At 49.1% G+C, this 17,451-nt stretch overlaps 1 protein-coding gene across 2 annotated transcripts in view; it reads left to right on the forward strand.

Annotated features, from left to right (window-relative positions):
- Vwf (von Willebrand factor) overlaps positions 1-17,451 on the forward strand; it is a 158,829-nt gene that overhangs the window by 98,649 nt on the left and 42,729 nt on the right. For both annotated transcript variants that reach the window (XM_031383471.1, XM_031383472.1), the window contains 9 exons: positions 207-345; positions 2,376-2,510; positions 5,353-5,499; positions 8,768-8,908; positions 9,078-9,191; positions 10,585-10,741; positions 11,295-11,453; positions 12,478-12,613; positions 15,360-16,738. In XM_031383471.1, the coding sequence (XP_031239331.1) occupies positions 207-345; positions 2,376-2,510; positions 5,353-5,499; positions 8,768-8,908; positions 9,078-9,191; positions 10,585-10,741; positions 11,295-11,453; positions 12,478-12,613; positions 15,360-16,738 (2,507 nt within the window). The remainder of the gene's footprint in view (positions 1-206; positions 346-2,375; positions 2,511-5,352; positions 5,500-8,767; positions 8,909-9,077; positions 9,192-10,584; positions 10,742-11,294; positions 11,454-12,477; positions 12,614-15,359; positions 16,739-17,451) is intronic.

The following is a 17,451-nucleotide window of genomic DNA, read 5'->3' on the forward strand; positions in this document are numbered from 1 at the left end:
CCCCCCCCCCCCCCCCCCCGCAGACTCTGTGCTACGCTTTGAGGCCCATGTTCCTTACACAGGCTTCAAACGGTTATCTTCTTGAGATTACCTAAAATGATGACCTGGTGTCTTCAATGTCCCCTACTGCCTCCTGTTTTCTAAGGCCTGATGGAACCCCCTGGTGCCTAAGGTACAAACCAGTAACACTTGATTGCTGTCCCTAGTGTCTGCCGGGAGCGGAGGTGGAACTGCACGAACCACGTGTGTGATGCCACTTGCTCCGCCATTGGTATGGCCCACTACCTCACCTTCGATGGACTCAAGTACCTATTTCCTGGGGAGTGCCAGTATGTTCTGGTGCAGGTGAGACTGAGAATGAGGGGAGGGGTGCTGTCTGTGTCTAGCAGAGCAGGGGGTGCTGTGGGAGTCTCTGGGTCAGGTTCTGACTATAGAAAGAACTTCAGGGTTTGGTTTTGTCAGAGTAATTTTTTTTAATCCCCCAAAGGATGCCCAAAGATGTAGGAAGCTTAAGAACAGAATGTCATTTTCTGAGCTGGATTGGTGTCATACCCCTCAGGTCGTTTTGGCACTGGTATAGATTAGAGAAAGATGGCTCTTCATTTGGGTGGACACCTAAACCAGGGTACATGGGAGCTGATCCTGGATGGATGTCACCCTCCCTGATAGCCCATTGTTATGAAGTATACCTGGGCGGGAGGGATTGCCTGCATGACCCCTGGAACGTGCTGCCTGACCTATGGTCCTATTGAACTTGTCACCATTTTTATCTTTAACATGGTAAGGAGGGGAGGCTGGGGCTGCAGATGCCATTCAGTCCAGCAGGAAGAACATAGGGCATTCTAGCGAGCCCTGCCAGCCTCTGTGCCTCTCCGACCCCACTTTGTGGGCTCCTGTGATTTCTTCTGTTGGCTGACACCAGATAGTTCACCAAGGAGGACAAGTGCTTTTCTCAGAGTTTAGATACTGTGACATACTGAATTGATGTGGCTTCTCTGTCCCCGTTCTCTTGGGGAGGAGACTGTTTGGAATGATCTGAAGGTAGGACTTCAAATCCAGTGACGGGGCTGGCGGATCTGTGTGGTAGGCATTATGGGTAACCAGGGTCACCATGTAGAGAGCATGCTGGGAGAGGGTGGGGCCACTGGGACATCAGCCAGACTGGCCTCACATACCCCAGCTCACCCAGGGGGACAGTGTACTAGGGAAACAGTGCACACACACTTTGGAATGGCTTTTCTGATGCCTCTGGGCCTGCGTGCCCCCTCGAGCTCCTCCACAGCCTCTTTTCCTTAGCAAAGGTTCGATGTGTCTATCAGCTTCCAGAAATGATGGATTTAGCATGTGGAAAGGAACCAGGGGCGTTACCACTACCAAGCACCCCCTGGCTCGCACACCTTCCCCAGTGGCCCATTTTTCAGGATTCCCCGTCAAGACTGTGTGTTTATTTTTCTTTCCCACTTGGGTTGTCTTCTGGTGCTCTCTCCTGGGGCCCTTCCTTTTTTTTTTTTTTTTTTTTTTTTTTTTTTTTGAGACAGGGTTTCTCTGTGTATCCCTGGCTGTCCTGGAACTCACACTGTAGACAGGCTGGCCTCGAACTCAGAAATCCCCCTGCCTCTGCCTCCCAAGGGCTGGGATTAAAGGCGTGCGCCACCACCACCCAGCAGGCCCTTCCTATTAGTTAGAGGCATCATCAGGTTTAGCTTTCTCCTTCGATAAAGCCAGCTGGTGATGAGAACCAGGCAAGGACCCACAGCCTTGTCTGGATTCTAACCTGGGGGACTCAGGAACCAGCTAAAACCATTTCACCCAAAAGTGCCAGGAAGTGGACCAATGCTGACCTTACAGGTGGTCAGGCTGTGTTTCTATATCTGTGTGTGGGAGTATATGTGTGTATGCATGTATATGTATATGGTTACACATGAGCAAATACACATTTACAAGTATATGTACATACATATATATGTGTGTGTATGTACAGGTATGTGCCTACGTGTTCATATTTACCTATGTGTATATATATATGTTTAGACACGTATATTATATACTTGTACATGTGTATGTGTGTATGTATGTATATGCATGTGGAAATGTATATGAATGTGTGCTTGTGTTTGTATATGTGTGTGCCTATCTGTGTATGTATATGGGTAGGTGTATGTTTATATATGTATTTTTATGTGCTAGCTCCTCCAGCTCCCTTGTCTCCCTTTGTGTTTGACACTGTGCTGAGCATGGGTACCTTACCTCTGTAAGGGCTGAGGTTGGATCCCTGAGAGAGTTTCCCTGTGGCTACCTCTCCCTTTCCCCTATGAAGTCATCTTCTGGTCTTTGTGAAGGGGTAATCTTTCCCTCTTGGTGCCCTCTCTCCCCAGGATTACTGTGGCAGGAACCCTGGGACCTTTCGGATCCTAGTGGGAAATGAAGGTTGCAGTTATCCCTCAGTGAAATGCAAAAAGCGGGTGACCATCTTGGTGGAAGGAGGAGAGATTGAACTGTTTGACAGAGAGGTAAGTGCCAGTCTCTCCCCTTTACCTTTATGTCACCCTTTGTCCCTCTATTTATCAGGAGCGTCTACCTAGTGTTCATTTAGAACTGTGTTGGTAGAATGACAGCCACTGTAGAGAATGATGTCGACCAGTGTTAGCTGGTCTTGTAAGCAGAGCAGTTGACAGACCAATACAGGCCGTGTGAGCCCATTGTGGTTCAAGTGTGGGTATGTGTGTGGGAGAGGGTCTCCTACAGTGATTTCTGCCTATGTATGAGGGGCGGCAGTGCTGATGGGTGGAGGTGAGCAGAGTGTGGCAGGCAGGAGGGATTTCTCTTCCATGTACAATGAATGGCCCCTCTTAGCCACAGAGGGATAAAACCCCTGGGAGATGCCTGAAATCGCAGGCAATACAGAACCCAGTATGTTCCATTATGCATACTGGTAATGTCTTAGGGCTTCTATTGCTGGGATGAAACACCGTGACCAGAAAGCAAGTTGGGGAAGAAAGGGTTTATTTGACTTACATTTCCATATCTCTGTTCACCATCAAAGGAACTCAAGCAGGATAGGAACCTGGAGGCAGGAACTGATGTGGAGGCCATCCAGGGGCACTCTTTACTGGCTTGTTCCTCATGGCTTGCTCAGCCTGCTTTCTTATAAACCCCATGATTACCCCAGCGTAGGAATGGCAGCACCCACAACAGGCTGACCCTCCCTCATCAATCACTAATTAAGAAAATGCCTCACAGGATGGAGCCTTTTTTTCCCCTCTCAACATTGTATCTTTATTAATTATTTGGAAATTTCACATACTCGCTTCCCATTTCTCCCAAGTCTACCTCCCACCCTTGTGTCATTCCCCAGAAAGTTAAAAAAAAAAAAAATGGAAAAAATACACCAGGTATAATTTGTATTTCCCATGTACTTATTGGAGCATGGTCAAACTCCCATTGGTCAACCATTTAAAGATAACAGAGTTATCCCTGCTCCCGACCTCCACACGCCATTTACAAAAGCACTCTGAAGAGCTTGACTTTAGCATCCCTACCGCACATTTTGAGGACTCCCATAAATGGATGTGGAGGTGTTTTCTAAGTTGAGGCTCCCTTCCTTTCAGAAGACTTTGGCATGTATCGAGTTGACCTAACACTATGCAGCACGGGTGATATTTCATATTATTAAGTAGACAGAGCACAGCATTAAGGCTGGCTGATAATAAAGGAGAACAATGACTGCAATGTGCTGTGATGGAAGTTATCTGAAACTTAATCAGCATTCTGGGATTTTTCTATTCCATTCTTCTATAGTCAACTGAAGTAAGCAAAAATCATACGGAGCAAAACTAAGAATACACGGGGACTACTGCACACCTGTATAATAAAGGGACGTTATGGGGTGTGTTTTACATTTTAAGGAGATTTTTAAAAGATCGTGTGGATCCCAGGGCCTGGGCATGCTGAGCAAGCACTCTTGTACCCAGAGATACCCCCAGCTCTTCAGATTAAGATTTCTGACAAGCAGAAAAGAGAAGCAGATGGCTGGGCAGTGGTGGCATACTCCTTTAATCTCAGCCCTTGGGAGGCAGAGGCAGGCTGATTTCTGAGTTCAAGGCCAGCCTGGTCTGCAGAGTGAGTTCCAGGACAGCCAGGGCTACACAGAGAAACCCTCTCTCAAAAAACCAAACCAAACCAAACCAAACCAAACCAAACCAAACAAAACAAAAAAATGAGAAACAGAGTCTGCAGATGCAGCCTCTGTACCCTGACAGCTTAAGAAGTGGTGAAGTCAGATCCTGGGCTCCACCTTGAGGCTCTGCCTCAGTGGATCAGGATGGAACGCTGGAGTTTGTGTTCAGAGTGGCTGCTTGTCCTTGGGTCACCGATTTGATTCAGCTGGCTTTAGTTTTGTGCTGCGCTCCAAACTCCCCGAGTCTGGGTTCATTTGCTCCCGTGGCCTCTGCTTGCACCCTGATGTTCTGTTCATACCCACCCTTGACAGCTGGGAACTGGAAGTACATTTTCTACAGACAGGGAAGAAGAACTGTTTAGCAAGTTTGTTGACTGGGAGCCAGCAATGTCAGCTCCACTTCAGAGTTCAGTTCTGTCTGGGACAGATGACAGCAGAGAGGCTGTATAGAAGATGGCAGGTCTCCTAGCGGGGAGCGTTTGTAGAGATGATGAGCCCCGTGTGAGGCCTGTTTCTCAGGAGAGGAGATCTCTGAGGAGTGACAGGTTCTCGGTCTTGGCCTCTGCTTTATGCATCTGACAGTCAGCCAAGTGCTCTGCAGTGGGCGTCGAGGGTTTGTCAGTGGTGATGATTCTGACAGAGTTAAGTAGTTTGTGCTGGACTTCTTCTGGAAGCTTCTGCCTGGAGCATGGAGCTTCACAGTCCTTGTTCTTTGGTCTTGACTCCTGATGGCAGTCACTCGGGACAACAGAGGGTGGTAGGAGACAGGAAAACAACTCGAGGGGCTTGCTGTCAGAGGTGGGTTGAGTTTTCATCCCATTGACTAGAGTTGGTTGAAATCATTGCCACATTAAAAAGCAAGCCAGGTAGTGGTGTAGTTGGTGATGCAGGGTCAGGGCACCCTCCCTTCTTGTGAGGTGACAGGAAGAGTGCTGGTCTTTTTCTCTATGTTCTGTCTGCTGTCTTGTCATCCTGAGAGGGTGGTAGGTCAGACGGACACAGACATTTCTGAGTGGAGTGCTGGCCTCAGGGAGTTCTGCTATAAAGTAGCTGGTGGCAGAGACAGGTGTCAAGGGCCATCTCTGCTATTGGTGGGCAAGGCAGACAGGATGTGTGAAAAGGGAGCCCTGGACTCTGCCTTCCTTCACCTCATTTCCCCTGTTTCTTTCCTTCAGGTGAATGTTAAGAGGCCCCTGAGAGATGAGTCTCACTTTGAGGTGGTGGAGTCGGGCCGGTATGTCATCCTGCTGCTGGGTCAGGCCCTTTCTGTGGTCTGGGACCACCACCTCAGCATCTCCGTGGTCCTGAAGCACACATACCAGGTCAGCTGGCCTTCTTGCTGCATCTTGCCTGTGATTCATGTGGACTGACATCAGTTCTCTATGTAGGAATCTGCTGCCCTTGCTGATTAGATGGGGGGACAGTGGTTCTCTCTTGCTCCCCACACAAGGAGAGCCATGTAGTCATGGAAGGTAACTGCATGTGGGGAGGACAGAGGCAGCTTGGACAGTGTCTTGACTAGCCCAGGAAGGCACACATTTTGTTTACACCGAGGAGGAAGAGCAAATATAGGCAAGGTAGCTTTTCTTTAGGTTTCTTAACCCGAAGAGGCAAAATAAGTTCACAAAATGTTAAATTGTTGTCATCTATTCTGGGATGTTGCCTTACCAGTGAGCCCAGGCTAGCTCACATGCTCATGTATATGCTTGTGTGTGTGTGTGTGTGTGTGTGTGTGTGTGTGTATGCGTGTATATGTATGTGTGCATGTGGAGGCTGGTCAGTGGGCCTCATTTCTCAGGAGACCTTTACTGTGTGTTTTGAGACAATGTCTTTCACTGGGACCTGGGATTGCTCATCACTTAGGCTGGGCTAGCTGGCTAGTGAGCTCTGGGAACTTGTTTCTGCCTCCCCAGTGCTGGAGTCACACATGCACACCACTATGAATGCCTTTTTTTTCTTTTCTTTCTTTTTTCTTTTTTCTTTTTTTATGTAGGTGCTGGGATTGAACTCAGGTCCTTGTGCTTGTGCAGCAAGCACTTGGCTATCTGACTTACCTCCCCAGGTCCAAGGTTAGCCCCTTTTGAGAGCAGAAAGATGATGCCATTTGTGTGGGTTTCTATAGTTTTGGGGGTTCTGCTGGTATCACTACATGGTGTGCGTATGACAAGGGATTCTGTTGACTATGGTGGTTGGTTTATTCTTGTTGAGCATGGCCTCAACACCATCTGACATTGCTGGTTTTGTTTAGATTGTACATGTCAGGGAGGGGTATGCTTCCCTGGGACGGCCTGTTCCATTTCTAGAAAGGTCTAGCCAACTGACAATGTTTCTGCTAAGTGTATTGGACTGTTCTAGGAACCATGTACACAGCAAGGGAAAAAAATGAAATGTGTGTGTGTGTGTGTGTACAGATATGTATGTGTGTCTACGTGTGTGTATACATGTGTGTGTACTTGTGCTGCTGTGGCAAATCACTACAATTGCAGCATCTTCAAACAGCACAAGTGCATTGCAGTTTAGTTCTGGAGGCCAGAAGGTTGGCAGGACTGCATTCCTGTGGAGCTTTTACGCTTCCTTGATTCTGGAGGCTGGCTGCACTCCCTGGCTTGTGGTTCCACCTTCCGTATTCAAAGTGAGCTGCCATTCAGTCGTATCCTCAGGCCTCCCTCCCTACCCCGCTTCTGTCTGTCACAGTGTCTTATTTACTCTGCCCCTTTCTGCCTCTTGTCAGACTCTGTGGTCACTCACATACAGCTTGCTAGGTGATTCAGGACATTTTCCTATTGCAAGATCGTAACCTAACTGTACCAAGTTCCTCTGTCCTGGGCATTACTCCATGTTCTGCATACTCTAAGCTGAGTACTTTATGAAGAAAGGAAGTTTATTCAACTCTTGTTATTGTTTGAGGTAGAGAGTGTAGGATTGGGTGGTTCCATCTGTTTGGTCTGTGGTGGGGACCAGCTTGGCTGTGGTGAATGAAGGCAAAGGGAAAGGAAAATGGCCTCATGTAGATGGGTCACATGTGAGACCTGCTTAATTTTATTTTAATTAAAATTAATTTTAATTCTATCTATCTAATTTATTTATTATCTATCAATCATCTATCTAATCCATTTATCATCTATCTATCATCTATCTATCTATCTACCTACCTATCTACCTATCTATCTATCTATCTATCTATCTATCTATCTATCTATCTGTATGTGTCTATCATCTATCTTTCTGTCTATCATTTATCATGTGTATGGGTGTGGTCATGTATGTGCCGTAGTGTTTGGAGGTCAGCAGATGACTCAGTTCTCCCTGGGCCTCCAGTGTGGGTCCCAGGGACTGAATTCAGGTCATCAAGCTTGACAGATGGCTGTGCCAGCTTTATCTGCTGAGCCATCTCAGCTCCCCTTTTAAGAAACAAACAACAACAAAAAAAACCTTATGGTGTGGGAACTGACTGGGGTCCTATGAGAATGTCATTATCTCTTCCAAGGGTGATGTCACCAGTGACTAATTAAATCCAACTAGGTTCAACCCACTGAAGGTTATATCACCTCTCAAACTTACACTGGGGACCCAAACGTTCAGAGAATTTAAGCCCTTTGGGGATTCAACCACACAGTGAAACCATGAGAAGACTATAGTACTGCGTGGGTGATCCAGTCACAGTTCTCAGAGTATGGATAGACATTTTTGATGGAGTCAGCATTGCTCTCTGTAACCTCAGTGGAGAGTGTATTCATATGGGGACATTACTTTGAACAGGTTAGTTTGATGAGCCCTGTCTGAACAGGTGGCACAGGGAAGAGTAAAAGTCTTCATGGAGGAGAGAGGGTGAGGATTGTAAGTAGCTGGGGAGAGAAGCTGGGCGGGTGGAATAAGATGTGCCATGATTTTTTTGTATAACATTCCCACATGCTCTTCAATGACTTATACATGTGGTACCAAGCCAAATACTGCAAAATGACTTAAGTTACCTTCCCTTTCCTGGGATAGGGTCCTGACCGTGTATGGAGAGTAGAGTGGGTTTAAGATTGCCCATCCTCCCTGGCTCCTCTGTGATGGTTCTGCGTGGTCAGGCTTGTTCAGGAGTCAGTGCACATGCCCGCCACAGGTGTATATAGCCCTTCCCTGATGACATTTCTCAAGCTGTAGAGTTTCCCCCATCCCCTTGAATGAGCCTCTGTCCTCTGGGTAAGGGGACTCCCCTGCCTGCAGCAAAGCAGGACTACTGTGTTCTTCCTTAGTTCCATCTTCCCTCCGTTAACAGTGGTGGCGGGCTGCTCTTTATGTTCATAGTCTGTTGAGGGAGGCTAATGACCCACAGTAGGGTCCTGGGGCCAAGCTACATACGCCCCTCTTCTGCCCTTGATCATGAGACTTGGGCGCATGGCCCGTCTCTGCTTCCTTGGGTCAGTGTGGGTAAGCACAGGGAAAGACTGTGTGGTGAGGCCAAGGCTTTGCTGTCCATCCTGCTGCTTCTCTGGGTCCCTCTGCCTTGTCTGATTTCTCCTCCTCTGTTTCCCCCATTTTCTTCTCCTCCTAACCTGGAGAGTGTGCCTAGATTTACAGCGTGCACCCTCTGCCCTCACCCAGGAACAGGTGTGTGGCCTGTGTGGGAACTTTGATGGCATCCAGAACAATGACTTCACCAGCAGCAGTCTCCAGGTGGAGGAGGACCCCGTTGACTTTGGGAACTCCTGGAAAGTGAGCTCACAATGTGCCGACACAAGAAAGGTACATCTGGGGTCTGTGTGGATGGAGGGTCCTCTTATTCTCATGGGGGCTGTGGTGGCCGGGACTATCGGAAGTGTCAGAGCCTGGAACTAGGACTCTTGTGTCCTTCTGGGCTGAGTCCCTTCAGCAAGTGATGTTTGGCCTCTCTGGTACTCTCTCCTGTTCTCAGCTGTCACTTGACATATCCCCTGCCACCTGCCACAACAACATCATGAAACAGACGATGGTGGACTCATCCTGCAGAATCCTTACCAGCGACATCTTCCAGGGCTGCAACAGGCTGGTGAGACTTTGTGGGTGGAGGGAGGCAAAATGATCCAAAGCTTGTTTGTGCGTGCCTTGAGGGTTAGTGTCTGAGGTGAGCACTAACTAGGCTGGAGACCCAAAGGCCCCACAATAGCTCTTTCTTGGCTTCTAGATGGGAAGAGCATGCGTAGTCTTTGAGGGAAGCAATGGCTGGCCAAGCACTTTCCTTGTACGCGAAAAGTCTCTTGCTCTGAAGTTCTCTTTGCATTGTCTCCAGTCAGAGCCAGGGAATTCCTTTTCTCGTAACTGTCCTATGTGTCCAGACCCAGTCAGAACCTTTAAAATCTTCAACACACAAGCAATTCAGCAAACAGCCTCTTTAGTGCCCAGTTCCCTTCTCATTCAAATGTGTTTTCTGGAGTTAAGTCCAGCAATTTTGGGGCCTGTCATTTTTTTTTTTTTTTGGCTTTGTTTCAATTCTCTGTCTCAGACATTTCATAACATAAAGCATCGAACAAAAGGGATGAACTTTCCAAAGTTAAGTGGACTTCTTTCTCTGTGCATTTGCACACACAAGCACGTGTGATTGTGTCTGTACACAAATGCTTACCCATGTGTGTACACGTGCTGTACCATAAACATATGGCTGATGGGCTGAGTCCATGTTGCTCAATTCTTTTGCTCTCTGGAGACTTTGAACCCAGGAGAGCTCCAAAGGAGACTTAGGTTCTATGGTTTGGTCAGCATCTGAGATGGAAGAATGAAGACGGGGGGGGGGGAGGAGTTGGGGCTCTCAGGGATGTTAAAATGTCCTGGGAACTGCAATTCATTGGCTGATGAGTTAATTTCCTCCCTAACTGATCTGAAAAGCCCAGAAAGCACAGGAGCATGGTTTGGAGACAAGAAGAGCAAGAAGTGGCCACTGTGGTTGATCATGGTTTGGGTGGATACTCCACCCTACATGAGGACTTAGGATCAAGGCCAAGGGTATCCAGCCTGGCCCCACTGTCTTGCAAAGTTGCCCCATAGCTCCTTATGTTCCAATTTGCCTCTACGTTCTGTTTGCCGTAGCACCGAGGCAAGGAAAGAGAGTGGCCAATCTGTGTGTGTTTAAATAAAATTACCCCCCATTCATGGCTACCGGGAAGGACAGGCAGCTAGGCAGGTAGATGGGAGACAGCAGAGGGAACCTTCTAGAAAATCTCGAAGGCGTTCTGTTAACACAGGAGAGGCTGGCGGTCCTGCTTTATTGAGTACTTAATGGAATCCAGATTAGAAACGACATTTGCCTTTCTACCCTTCCGTTCTCCTGGACTTGTGTTCTACATTTCCTCGACTCAGGAGCCCCCACCCTCATCTCTTGCACCCTAACCATAAGCCAGAGTTCTCATGCCGGCTCAGGCTGAGGTCACTTGAGGTTCTTTCTGTAGGTGGATCCTGAGCCATACCTGGATATGTGCATTTATGACACATGCTCCTGTGAGTCCATTGGGGACTGTGCCTGTTTCTGTGACACCATCGCTGCCTATGCCCACGTGTGTGCCCAGCATGGCCAAGTGGTAGCCTGGAGGACACCCACATTGTGCCGTGAGTTCCCAAGGCCTTATGGTCCGATTGGCCTCAGATGCACAGCCTTATAAGCACCTAGAAGGCCTGGGTGGGGGTGGGGGTAGGGTGGGGCAGGAGGGCACTCTCCTGGGAGATAGGGACAGTTTCAGTGTACTGAAGGAGGCATGGATCAAAGCCAACCTATGAAACAGTTCATCCTAATGAAATGGTGGGAATGTAGACTCTGAAGGGAATCAAAACATTGATGAAATATCTCCTTAAAAATGGGTGGGGACGAGGCAGAGGCAGGTGGATTTCTGAGTTCGAGGCCAGCCTGGTCTATAGAATGAGTTCCAGGACAGCCAGGACTACACAGAGAAACCATGTCTCAAAAAAAAAATGAGTGGGGACATGGATTCTGAAGAGGGTTATGATGGTGACGAGGGTAAGGTCACAGTAGGACAGTGAGTAGGGTGGTGGAGTCAAGATGGAGGGGTGGAAACTTCTGGAGAAATTCTAGAAGGAGGGGGGCACTAGCTTCTTGCATTGCTGAGGGTCACCTGGTCAACACCTTTTCCCTTTGTCTCCACAGCCCAGAACTGTGAAGAAAGGAATGTTCGGGAAAATGGCTATGAGTGCGAGTGGCGCTATAACACCTGTGCGCCCGCCTGCCCGGTCACGTGTCAGCACCCCGAGCCTCTGGCTTGCCCTGTGCAGTGTGTAGAGGGTTGCCACGCACACTGCCCTCCAGGTGAGGCCTCCTTGGCTGGAGCAGTCTGGAGGGATGGGTTCTCAGACAGGTGTGTTCCTTCTTCATCCTGGCCTCCACTGTCCAGGCCTGGGTCTCCCTCTAACCCCCAGCCCTTGAAAACAAATCCGTTTGAGGGGATCTCTTCATCAAAGCTAGGCCAGCTCTGATGGCACATGGGGGTTGTGTCATCTGCCCTTTGATTTTTCAGTAGTGAGGAAAGAACTCACCCCACTGTGCTCTTCCACATGGCCACGCCCCATTGCTTCTTAAACAGTCTTTCAAGGGCCCATTTGTGGATTTATCATATAGAGCAATATGTCTGCCTGCCTGCCTGCCTTCCTTCCTTCCTTCCTTCCTTCCTTCCTTCCTTCCTTCCTTCCTTCCTTCCTCTCTCCCTCCCTCCTTCCTTCTCTCCTTCCCTCCCTCCCTCCCTTCCTCCCTCCCTTCCTTCTTTCCTCCTTCCCTCTCACCCTCATCTCTCCCCTTCCTCTTTCCCTCTCCCCTTAGAGTCTTGGTGTAGAGCTCAGGCTGTCTTCAAACTCACCATCCTTCTGCCTCAGCCTCCGGAGTCAGAGAAACAGCATGCTCCAGCAGAACTTGCAGTGATGGCAATGTTCCTTCCAATGCAATGATGCCTAGTGGATGTGAGGAAATGATTTCCTCATTTCACTGAATTATGCTTAATTTACATAGGAGTAGTCTTGTGGCATGGTGTGTTGGACAGCCCAGCTCTAAAGTTTTTGAGATCATACTTGAGAAGAGTGAGCTGAGCCAAACTGTGCCTTGTCTCTTTGGGAACTAGATTTCATTTGTCCTAGGGCTCTGTGGTGGGAGGGGTGTGGTGTAGGAAGCTCTATCTCAGCTTCTCAGAGGGGTAGACAAGGCACCAAGAAAGAAAGATGGTGAGGTGACCACTGGGGGGCCTGGGGAGTGGGTTTTTGGGCAGGTTCCCTTAGTGACAGGTGGGTGGATCTACCTGGTATGAGAGGTGGCAGGTGGGCTCCTAATGGGGTGTCTTGTGCAGGGAGAATTCTGGATGAACTTCTGCAGACATGCGTAGACCCCCAAGACTGCCCCATGTGTGAGGTGGCTGGTCGGCGCTTGGCTCCTGGAAAGAAAATCACCTTGAGTCCTGATGACCCTACACACTGTCAGAATTGGTAAGGCAGAGTTGTTGATTGGCTGCCTCCTAGGCAGGCTCTCAGAATCTGGGCTCTGGAACACTTCCAGGTAGCATGAACTGAGAGTGAGCTTAGTCAGTTCATCTATCCATCTATCTATCCATCCATCCATCCATCCATCCATCCATCCATCCATCCATCTATCCATCCTTCCATCATCCATCTACCCATCCATCCACCCATCCGTCCATCCACTCACCCATCCACTCACCCATCCACTCACCCATCCATCCATCCATCCATCCATCCATCCATCCATCCATCCATCCACCCATCCATCCATCCATCCACCCATCCAGCCATCCACTCTTCCATCCATCCACCTATCCATCCATCCATCCATCCATCCATCCATCCATCCATCCATACACCCACCCACCCATCCATCCATCCACCCACCCATCCACTCTCCCATCCATCTGTCCATTATCCCACCCATTGACCCACCCATTATTCCATCCATTCATCCATCCATCCATCCACCCACCCACCCATCCATCCATTCACTCACCCATCTAGCCATCCACTCTCCCATCCATCTGTCCATTATCCCATCCATCCACCCACCCATTATCCCATTCATCCATCCATCCATCCACCCACCCACCCACCCACCCATCCATCCATCCATCCATCCATCCATCCATCCATCCATCCATCTATCCATCCATCCATCCATCCATCTATCCATCCATCCATCCATCCACCCACCTACTCCCTCATCTCTTTGAAGCTTTGTTGGGTTTGTTCCTAATGTCTGATTTTCTTTAAGAGGTGCTATTCCATCCTCAATGCTTTAAAGAGATTTTTTATGCTTCTCAAGAGTTTTTACCTCCCCCTTTTATGGAAAACAAGTACTGTTTGAGGGAGTGCAATGTACTATCCTAACCTGTGTAAGCAGCATGGGGTAGTGACATTTCTACCTTACTCTAACTGGGCACCACATCCAATACGGGGACCAGGATCTATGAATATTAAAGATTTTTGGGGATCTGTGGATGTAGTAAGGGAAAGGAGATGGGATTCTTGGCCCCCAAGTGTAACATAAGCATCTTGGGGCTGTGGTCCAGGCCACAGGCTTTCAGAACCCGGTGGGAAGACATTCACTGCTGTCACCCCGGGCTCTTGCTGGAACAAACTCTGGGAACCTGGCTTTGGGAAGGTGAGGGGTCCCGAGGGTGATTCCTGGGCTTTTGAAGTCCTGCCCGTAGGTAGGGAACATTTATTAAAATGTTAACATAGTCAACACCACTCCCTGACACCAATCAAGCCTAATGGGAACTTCAGCTCATTGGGGAGAGACTGTGGCTGCAGCTGCCACAGCCAGATCCTGCCGCCACCATCTGTACAAACAAGAGTGAGCACTGCCCAGGGTGAATTTTCTAGCAAACACAGGAAACCAGGAAGTATGTCACTCATGCACCGTTAACCAAGGATGGAGGCCATAAATTGCGGGATTATGAGGAAGTAGGAATTAACTTCCCAATAAGATCCTACCTACCTTCCTTGTAACTGAAACAGACATGAGGAATAAGGAAGGTGGGGGGCATGTTCACTGTAAGCTTACTTAGGACATCTAGCTCAAAGGGAATAAAAACTCCAAGCATCACTTGCCCCCTCAGCTGACCCGCAGAGAGGTGCATGATGATCTACACGAGGGTTTCAAGGCAGGTTGGGGACATTGGCTGGCAGTGAGACCATAGGATATGTCCAGGGTTTAGGGTGCTGTCTCCTTGTATTTACTGTAGAGATGGAAGACCAAGGGAACAAAGTGGAGGAGGCCCATCTGTGTGGATCCATACCACAGTCCATCTGATTTCCCTCATGGTCTAGCCTACTCTTTTGCTTTCTAGAACATAGCGTGGTTGAAGGGTACAGTGATTACAGAAGGCTAGAAACTTGTCTGGTACTAGAGAAATCTGTGGGCCGGGCAATGACTCAACACAGGCTTGTGGGCATCATGAAGCCAGGCTGAGGGCTAGCCAGTGCTTGGTAGACAGCATGTCTACCATCTGCCTGTTGGCAGAATGGGCGATGGAGCCATCGTCACTTCCCAGATGCAACGAGTGTAGTCCTCCCACATCCCATTTCTGCTAGATGGAGCAGTGATTTTACACTTTTATCCGCCTTCCTAAAATCTTCTTACTCTAGTGTGCCTTCTTTCCCGTGAGGTCCAGCATCCTTAAATGCCGGTTCACAATCCACATGGCTTAAGTTCTCATAACATCTATAACGGTTTCTGATGTAAACCATTTATCTCCAGTAGAACATTTACAAGTCCCAGTGTGTGCCAACATTTTAGAATGATATTTGTCCTCAGAGACACTTATAAGAGGGTTTGAATTATAATTAAATATTAACATGGCTAGAGACATAGACTGGAAGGAAATCAACATTACATGGCTATGGAGGGCTTAGAACAACAGATTGTTTTTCAGGTTCTAAGATGGATTAAAGCTATAGGAAGCCTCTGCTTCTTTCTTACCCTGCCTCTGTCTCTCTTGTTGTCTCTCTGTCTCTGCCTTTGTCTCTGTCTCTCTCTAACTCTGTGTATGTGTGCGTGTGTTCAAGACATATCTTGGGAAAACATCAAAAATGGCATCTTACTCGGGTGGGACATGCTTGACGGGAGCAGGCAGGACGTTCTGTGGGGGACCTACGAGGCAGTCCTACCTGCCCATAGGTCCTTCCTGAATCGTTGTGGTTTCTTTCCCTTCTGCCACAGTCACTGTGATGGTGTGAACCTTACGTGTGAAGCCTGCCAAGATCCCGGAGGCCTGGTGGTCCCCCCAACAGATGCCCCAGTCAGCTCCACCACCCCATATGTTGAGGACACCCCTGAACCCCCCCTTCACAGCTTCTACTGCAGCAAGCTGCTGGATCTCGTCTTCCTGCTGGATGGCTCGTCCACGCTGTCCGAGGCTGAGTTTGAAGTGGTCAAAGCTTTTGTGGTGGGCATGATGGAGAGGCTACACATCTCTCAGAAGCGCATCCGCGTGGCAGTGGTAGAGTACCATGAAGGCTCCCACGCGTACCTTGAGCTCAAGGACCGGAAGCGGCCCTCAGAGCTTCGGCGCATCGCCAGCCAGATTAAGTACGCAGGCAGCCAGGTGGCCTCTACCAGTGAGGTTCTGAAGTACACACTGTTCCAGATCTTTGGCAAAGTCGATCGCCCTGAAGCTTCCCGTATCATTCTGCTCCTGACTGCTAGCCAGGAGCCCCCACGGATGGCTAGGAATTTGGTCCGCTACATCCAAAGCCTGAAGAAGAAGAAGGTCATTATGATCCCTGTGGGCATTGGGCCTCATGTCAGCCTCAAACAGATCCGCCTCATCGAGAAGCAGGCCCCTGAAAACAAAGCTTTTCTGCTCAGTGGGGTGGATGAGCTGGAGCAGAGAAGAGATGAAATGATCAACTTTCTCTGTGACCTTGCCCCTGAGGCCCCAGGCCCTACTCAGCCTCGGCAGGCGGCACTCATCACTGTGAGTCCAGGGATCTCTGGGATCTCATCACCAGGACCAAAAAGGAAATCCATGGTTCTGGATGTGGTGTTTGTCCTGGAGGGGTCAGACGAAGTTGGTGAAGCCAACTTCAATAAGAGCAAGGAGTTCTTGGAGGAGGTAATCCAGCGCATGGACGTGAGCCCGGCTGAAACGCACATCTCAGTACTGCAGTACTCCTACACTGTAACCGTGGAGTACACCTTTAATGAAGCCCAGTCCAAAGAGGATGTGCTGCGGCACGTTCGAGAGATCCGCTACCAGGGCGGCAATAGGACGAACACTGGGCAGGCCCTGCAGTACCTTTCTGAGCACAGCTTCTCTCCCAGCCAAGGAGACCGGGAACAGGCACCTAACCTGGTCTACATGGTCACGGGAAACCCTGCCTCTGATGAGATCAAGAGGTTGCCTGGAGACATCCAGGTGGTACCCATTGGGGTGGGCCCCCGTGCCAACATGCAGGAGTTGGAGAGGATTAGCAGGCCCATCGCTCCCATCTTCATCCGTGACTTTGAGACACTTCCCCGAGAGGCTCCTGACCTGGTCCTGCAGACATGCTGCTCCAAGGAGGGGCTGCAGTTGCCCACCCTCCCCCCTCTCTCTGGTATGCTGGAACCCAGTGTGTGATGACCTTGCAGGGGGCATTATCTGATGATGCTCTAACTCCTGGGCCTAATGCTAACTTCCTGGCTCTCAAAGGGCATGTGCTCAAAGCCCTGCCTCAGTCTACCAGTGTTGGTCCCACCTTCCAGGCAGAGCTTCATCATTCTGTTGGTGGGAATGGTCTCCTCTTATTGCCTGGGCTCATAAATTCAGTGGTGGTAGGAATCCACTGTTAAGTCCATACTATTGAAATTTAAACAGTATGGAGAATACACAGAAAACGTACAAGTCTTATTAACCCCTGCTTTCCCGCCCAGCCTGGATCACCTTCTGCTTAGCAGGCAACTTCTGCTAGTTTTGATGATTGTTAACTGTCCTTGGGGCCGTGCTGGCGCACACAATTATTCCAAGTAGCTTATGTTTATGTTCTTAGAAGCAAGGCTGGGAGGCCAGGTGACATGTGTAGGTTAAGCACGCAGATCCAGAAGCCGGAGTCTAGAACTGCCACTCACTAGCTGATGATTTTGGGCTTGCTAGTCTCCTCATCTATGAATGGTGGATATTAGCAGCTGTTTACTATTTGTGAAAAGCTTGAAACAGCATCTGGCATGCTGTGATGGCTTAAAAAGAACCACCATTACGCTTGCTTCCTTCCTTCCTTCCTTCCTTCCTTCCTTCCTTCCTTCCTTCCTTCCTTCCTTCTTTCCTTCCTTC

Source organism: Mastomys coucha, unplaced genomic scaffold (assembly GCF_008632895.1).
Source record: "Mastomys coucha isolate ucsf_1 unplaced genomic scaffold, UCSF_Mcou_1 pScaffold20, whole genome shotgun sequence".
In the NCBI taxonomy this organism is placed as follows: domain Eukaryota; kingdom Metazoa; phylum Chordata; class Mammalia; order Rodentia; family Muridae; genus Mastomys; species Mastomys coucha.